General features: G+C 32.0%; 1 protein-coding gene across 1 annotated transcript; it reads right to left on the bottom strand.

Annotated features, from left to right (window-relative positions):
* Positions 1-223: 223 nt before the first annotated feature.
* Positions 224-6,307, bottom strand: LOC132748887 (alanine--glyoxylate aminotransferase-like). Its single transcript, XM_060738552.1, has 12 exons — positions 5,807-6,307; positions 5,615-5,693; positions 5,051-5,164; positions 4,712-4,776; positions 4,277-4,377; positions 3,996-4,066; positions 3,554-3,638; positions 3,146-3,241; positions 2,640-2,709; positions 2,243-2,338; positions 1,718-1,800; positions 224-944 (listed from the first exon to the last, which is right to left on the bottom strand). The coding sequence occupies exons 1-12, from the start codon at positions 6,089-6,091 to the stop codon at positions 803-805; spliced, it is 1,287 nt and encodes a 428-aa protein (XP_060594535.1). The 5' UTR covers positions 6,092-6,307; the 3' UTR covers positions 224-802.
* Positions 6,308-7,933: the final 1,626 nt, after the last annotated feature.

Here is a 7,933-nt window from a genome sequence, read left to right on the forward strand (position 1 = left end):
AACCTCCTGACCACCTAGTCGTATTATTTTAGGAGCTAAACCAAAGCATTGGTCAGTCCTTAAAAGAACCTTATAATTACATCTTTAATTCAGCCATCGTGACTCTTTCAGCTTGAGTGATGTATGCTAGTGTAAAGTGGTAATTGTAGTTATTGTTCTTTTTCTTCTTATATATTTAAAACTCCGTTCATAACTTTGATAATTAGAGATTATAACATAGAAAATATTTAAACTCTTTTTATAAACGTAAGATAAGTACACATTTCATGTTATTACATAAAGTTATACATGTCAATTTAAGCATTAAAACATAAAAATTGAAAATTTTACAAATATCAAGTGAAGCACTTAAAATGGAAAAATCTACAAAGGATATCATAGAAATATACTGATAATAAAATTAAAAATTGATTAACTTTGCAAGTCTTAGCCAAATTTAAGTGGAAAGCGTTTCAACGCTTACTCCGGTTATCTTCACAATAAAAATGATTATTCAGAAAAACGGGGTGACGAAATGAGCTTAAAATTTGAACACAGATTACTGGCCAAAATCAATGGGTACACAAATCTCGGTAAAATATTTCAGTCCCGTCATGTCAATAAACCTCAGTTGAGTCCCTTTAACCACACAGTAAGAAGTTCTTAAATGGTCTTTTCTCATTAACATATACATTCGTTTTGTATTACCATTTTCAGTTGTCATTTTATATTAGAACCTGCTTAATGTTGTAAACAGCACGTCGTCATCACACACATTTAAACATTACAAGTAAATCCTTCAGTTTCTATGTCCTTATTACCATCACTTTATTTTGCTAAGGGCTTCATTTAGTGCCCGCAGGACGAGGTTGACATTATCTTCGGTGCAGTTGTAACCCATAAGCCCAATTCGCCAAATCTTCCCAGCTTGAGCCCCGAGTCCTCCAGATATTTCTACACGAAAACTGAAATATGAAAGATGGACAACGTATATTTCATTTGTATGGTAGTTAAATATAAAGAACGGTCTATCATGGTACGTTATTTGGTACATTATTAAATACTCTTGTAAGTCTAAACCATGACTCGTCCATGTAAGTTTTGGCCGATTTGCTTTTAATTAAAGAGTTGTGGGGTGCCCGAGTGGTTAACGCGTCGGACTAGTAATATAAGGATTGCTGGCTGCGTGGGTTTAAACCTCGTAAGGGCAAGGTCGTTGATTGTTTCCGTGAACAAGAAACTTCACACTCATTGCTTAGTACTGGTTGGTTTCAGGAACGGATTCGAGAGTGTTTCAATAAGCTTATAGCTTTCAACACAATCAAACTAAAATAAATTTTAACTTAAGAGTTTGGCTTATTTATTTATTGTCATGATTATAGAATATGATTTATTAGTTATATAAAGAACACTCAATAGATCGATCTCAGTTTGCAGTAAAAGTTCTATACGTGTCAGTATACATCTTGCTGGCATTTTAACATGGGTAATGTATTATACTGATTCAAAGAATGAATCACTTTCATATAGGTCCATCATAGAACCAAACTTACATACGAAGTGAAAAATTTAGGGACATTGTTAATTTGCTAATCTATTTCGAACAGTACCCAGTTTTATGACATATAATATTGATAACTTTAATAACGCATCATTCATCATGCCAAAACTTACGCTGTACATTGTAAAACATACTAGTACATTAATAAACTAACGAAGTAAGTAAACTTTAGATTACTGTTTCATAGCGTAGTCAGACACATCCTTCCAGTTGACGCCGTCAGGAACAATAACCCCTGTTACACAAGGTAATCGTGACGACTGCAACATATCAATATTGTCAAACAATTTCTTTCAATATTTCTGGTTTCTGCAAATACGTTTTTCTGGACGCATATTGTGATTCATGGCAACCGTCAATTTTAATGTTAACAACAATTTCTACTCTCAAATTACATGATTAAAACCTACAATTTTTGATACTTGACACCTTACTTGACAACAACATTTTAATTCTTGCTACAAGTTTGCACTTTGCCAATAATGAATATTCTATATCTTAAGTAATTTGTTGCTTTAAGAAAAGTTCGCCAAGATTTCCATAATTTTTCACAAGCCACGATTTCTCTGTGCTTATTAATCACTCTTAGTAGCAGAAATGAGTGTTCTTCCCTTTATTTGATTGTTCTAATAATTCCTAGTTAAGAGCTTGAGTTCGTCTTTATTTGCTTTTTAATAGACATTTGAAAATAATGAAGATTACCTTATCCTTGACAAAGAGTTTTAAACCAAGAGCCTCTAATCCATTGTGCAGTTGTTGAACACATTTGGAATGCTTTTCCCAACTGTTCTCTAATCCCTGCCGACAAAGTCAGTAAAAACGAGTAAGTTATATACATTGTGACTAACATCAATAGATCAATTCTGAGAAATATGTCTAACATAGTATTGTATATTCATTCGTGTATCATTCAAAAGTTCGATCATGGTATTATTAGCAAATGTAACGAGATAGACTAGCTAATCCTATATAAATTACGTGAATGATATGACATTGAACTGTATGTAAGTCTAAATAAACATTTGTTCTGTTTTTTCTCTCAGTTGATCTAAAGTTACACAAGTTATTTTTAAATGACTATTTAAGACAAACATTTCACCTGCTCAGCAAGCATTGAAAGGCCTTCACGTATCGCGTATACACTGCTGATAGGTCCCGTATGATGATATCTGTACATAATATAAATAACTCTCATATAGCCGTGAAAATACAAGTATGTCTAGATAATTAAACACAATTCTATGTAATATGTGAAGTATCAATAATAAACGTGTTTTATCAATAATGTTTTATTGTATTAGTAAGAATACGGCCGTGGAGAATATCACATTAGCCAGGTCCATAGACTTGACATAGATATTCACCTTATTATACACCAGAAAATATGATCACACTTTATTTAATATCGTATCATTTTCAACATATATAACGATATCCACAGACTAATAAACATTTTTGTTAGCTAACTTGTACCAAAAACTTATACATCACTAAATTGAATATATTCATCGATAAATAAATACCTAAAGATATTATAATGGACGAAAGGTTCGTTAAATTTTATCCTGATGAATTATTAGTTTCTGTTATAATTTAATAAGTTACCTTCTAGGCCCGGCATCACATCCCCAATAATTGGATAAATGGTACATGTCGAAATAATATGAACGGATTTTTGTATTACGGTTTTCAATTTTCTGCCTATATAAAAATCACAATAATTAATGCATCTATATAAAATGGTCAGCTGTAGGATAAATGATGTCACTGAAGGCCAGTATGTGGTAGCATTGCCTCGTCAAAGAATATATATACAGACAAGTTTTGATGTTGCTAATAAAATCACTCGCTATTAAGAGTGTGTAAAATAAACTTTTATATAAAGAGAAATATACATTTGTTTATTTATATTTATTCTCTTACTTACATTAGAATATAGTGTTGGTATAAAAGCTAATTTTTCGTGAAAGACAACAGAATTGTGTATAGATTGATAATTAGTGCATAAATTACCTTGCTAGATCAGAAAATGATATGGGGCTTGCTCCTGGTGGTGCACTTAGTACTTTCTGTGCTCCACTATACATAATGTCTATTCCTAGAGAATAAACAAAAAATAACAATATCAGTTATAATAGTATCAGGTATAGCAGATAATGTAGCGGACAAGTAAACGTAGTTTAGGCAACAGTACGAACATTGCAAAATTATGAAAGATCAGATGTTGCAACAAAGATTGACTAAAATGATATTTTCGTGGACTATGTAATTATAATTGAGATGCTACTTTAAACAGTATTAAAAGCATTAAACCATCTTAGAAAAAATAACAGATAATGAATGTGTAAATACCTAGGAAAAACTTCGTTCCCGACCCGTGTTTCTATACTAAACAGATATTAGAATCAGAAGATATTCAAGCATTAAGATTAAACAAAAAATACGAAAATATTACCCCATTTATCCATGAACAGCGGAACACCGCCCATAGCTGCCACTGAATCAACAACGAGAATGCATTTATATCTGAAGACAAAAAAACGAGAATCTTGACTGAACATTTCCAGATTTAACACGGTTATATTTTTCTTGTAATAAAGTCAGCTAATGGAAACAGTCGCACCCAATTCAACTACCACCTCCCCGGCACCGGCTTTTTTCTCATGAATTAAAGTACATATCAATGTTAAAGAACGTTTACCGACACTATGAGAGAGAGTACGTGTAATAACTAACCTATGACATAAGTCACCGATACCTTCTAAAGGTTGTACCGTCGTGCCACTAGATTCCCCGTGCGTTATAAACATGATCGACGGTCTGTGTTCTTTTAAACCCTGAAAAAAGAGATGAATCGGACATTATAATCCATTTTCATGTCTTTTCATTTATTCACTTGATAAACATTGTTTGCTTTACACATATTAAATCTGTTGTATAAGCAAGTTTTGTTTCGCGGAAGAAATAACAAGTTTTGTTCTGTTATAAAAGGTGAGATTTTGCAAATGAAATGTTTTTCCCCGTACAATTTACTTTCAAAAATATTTTAAAATGGTTTGTTAGCTGCGTATATTACCAATAGCCTCTTAATCATTATTTGACACAAGTATGAACAATGTTAGTTAAATATTGCATTGTACTTAGATTATCATAACATCTGCCTCACCGTACTTTTTCTATTTCTTCGAGCGTGAACACAGTGCCCATTGGAATGTCAATAGTTGAAACGTTACCTTCTGCAACAGACATACGATATATATTATATATGCTCGCAGTTCCTATTTTCATATCATAACATCATAAATACATATCTAATGATTAGAAACAATCACCAAGTTAGTGGACATTCTATGTCAATATAATTATACAACATGTACACTATATGAAATGAACAAAGCCAATGCACAAATATGCGCACGTACGCACGCACAAATATAGACTTAGTTATCCTTTTACTAATGTAAAGAGTGTCTGATTTATAATTTAAGAACTCCCTTTGTGAATACTAACCGTGTCTTTGGACCATATCTGCGAACCGTTCCCCCCATAAACCATTGACACAAACAAGTACCTTATCTCCCGGCTCAACAACGTTACAAACAGCACATTCCATTGCAGCATGACCTAAATAAGACGAAAAATCGACGGTTCAAGAACATTAGACTGTTACTGATGGAGAAAATCTTAAAAGTTATTTTTAGACAATATGTTCTATAGATATCACATTCTTACTTCATCAAAGTCCAGTAATATGTTAAACATCAGAGTACAATATTGTGTTCTCCATAAAAGTCCAGTAATATGCGTGACATCAAGGTCTGATAATATGCTGTACATCAAAATACGATAATATTCCCCACATCAAAGTTTAATCAAAGTCTATTTATATATAGTGTATGTATGTATGTATGTTCTACATCAACGTAAGTTTGACTTTCACTTCTACTGTGATGGTTGTTTTCAGCTTTACTTATAGTTTGACTAATATTCTACAAACTATTGGTTAATCGATTTAATGAATCAATTCTAAAAAAGAAGTTATTAGTTATGATAGTTATACAAAAATAAGCTCACCTGTACCAGACGCACATACGGTCCAATCGTTGCAAGTTTGAAATGCATATTTTATACCATCTTTGACTTCATCCATTATCTGCAAAATACATAAATTAATTCGCTGTAAATGCTGAATAAATATATAGAGCAATAATAGAAACGTCTGCTGCGGAAAATTTGATGTAGTATCATTCATGTATAATATATTACCTGTGTGAATTCCGGATGAAGATGACCAAGCAGTGGTAACGCACTTGCATTTAAAACTCTCGGAGGACTGTTAGAAGGTCCAGGTCCCATCAGTGTCTTCATAGGTACGTTCATTGGCTTCAGCAGACATGCTGGGGGTTCTGTGGTTGACGAGGAGGTTGATTTGTATCTACACGAGTATAGATGTGTTCGCGTAAAACAGTTGACGGAACTGCACGAGGATACCAGCCGAGAATAGGGACCAATAACAGAAGATAACATCTTAAACGAAACCGGGAACACCATATTTACACCGAAAAAACAATATTTCCAATTTTCTTAACAGCATCTAAATGTCACAAAATAAATTAAAAATAAATACAGATGCACTAGTCCTATCTTGTCCTGTTGACCATGAGGTATGTGGAGATAATACTCAAATCTAGGTCGTATTTTAAATATGCATCGAGTTGAAATAAAAGATAGTAATGTTAACTTGATACTCTGTCACTTATATCAACTATTATCATAATATAAGGCAAAGACAGGATCATTTTCAATGAAAATAAAGTTTAGACGCATCAGTACCCTTCATAATTATACAAATGATATACTATTACAAGAAAATCTAAATATTATCTATTTTATATTCTTTAACAGGCTTATATACTCTCCCTGGTGTTATATAAATATCATAACCTATAAAGTTTATTCAAAACAGCTATATATTCGAGTGTAACTATATAGCGAATAGTATTATAGGTCTACTGCTTTCAAAGGAGCATGCAATTCGGTCTACATGTATTTATATGTAATGAAAAACATTATTTTATGTTTTGCGCATTATATGTAATCCGAAGCTAAGGTAATCTGAATCACATCTTTTTCCCTTTATAATTGCACAATAAAAACAAAATGATAATTTTGTATCTAGTGTTCCCTTGGAGAAAAGAATCAATTACTATACGTTTTAAAAATTGAGTACTTTCGAAATATCTTAAAGTGATCCAGAAGAACTTTAATGGCAAGTTGTTCAGATAATCTTTGTTTTTTTTAATTAAAGCCTTTATATCTACAGTTGATTTTCTTTGCATTTATTAAATAATTTATTTGTAATGTTGTGAAATAATCAATTTAATATTTTCATGTTGTTTTCTATTTTGGCAAGAAAGTGTAAGATGACGGCATTAAATTGAGTACTAATTGATGAATAATCAAACTATTATTGCGCGCTCTACTCTCAGCGAGTGTTTTTTCCGATGATAAAATTTTTAAAAAAAAGTTGTTTATTTCTTTTTCGTGATATATGGAACATATTTTTACTCAACATGATAAAATAACTATAAGGACTTATAAGGAAAATATATTCCATAATTTACTCAAACGAAAAAATATTCTCTCAACAGTTTCCCATGAATATTACAATTAAAATATTTCATAAGTTTTATGATGAATTATAAAAAGGCAGTCTTTGCTTTAAAACGATTCCTTAATAATCATAAATATTTTTTCACTCAAAAATATTTTAAAATAATGATACATTGAAATGGTACCGAAGAGAATGTTCATGTACATTTGGAAAACAGAAATATAAAGAAAGGAAATAAAACTGTCATCTTTTTACCCCTAGACTATTACTTTTATCGACAGAGGCAATCTGAGATAATTTAGCTTTTGTCCATCAAGAGTCGCCATTCTTTATCACAACAACAGCTGTCACCAAAGTGACGAATGTCCCCCAAAAAGGTTTCTTAAGCATGCAGGTATTATGAAAAGAAAAGAAAATGAAAGTAACTAACTGCTTAATATTGTTCTTTGTATAAGTGTACCTGTAATCTCTAATTGTGATAGTGTGAACCTTCAAAATATAAGTGTGACATTTGAAGAAGGGACGTGGATCCTGGACGCGACATAATGTTGTTATAAGATAGACATTTGTGCCAAGTTATTTCAAAATCCCTCAATGCACGACAAAGTTACAGTATGGACATGATTGTTGTGTAAGTGGGGACACACGGACAGACAGATGGACATGAGCATTAGCCGCGACATATTGTCTTGTTGTGGTAGACATTTGTGCCAAGTTATTTTAAAATCCTTCCATGCATGACAAAGTTACAGTCCGGACATGAATGTGTATCTTCAAAC

The sequence above is a fragment of the Ruditapes philippinarum genome, unplaced genomic scaffold (assembly GCF_026571515.1).
Source record: "Ruditapes philippinarum isolate M1 unplaced genomic scaffold, ASM2657151v2 ctg1320_1_1_1_1, whole genome shotgun sequence".
Classification (NCBI taxonomy): Eukaryota; Metazoa; Mollusca; class Bivalvia; order Venerida; family Veneridae; genus Ruditapes; species Ruditapes philippinarum.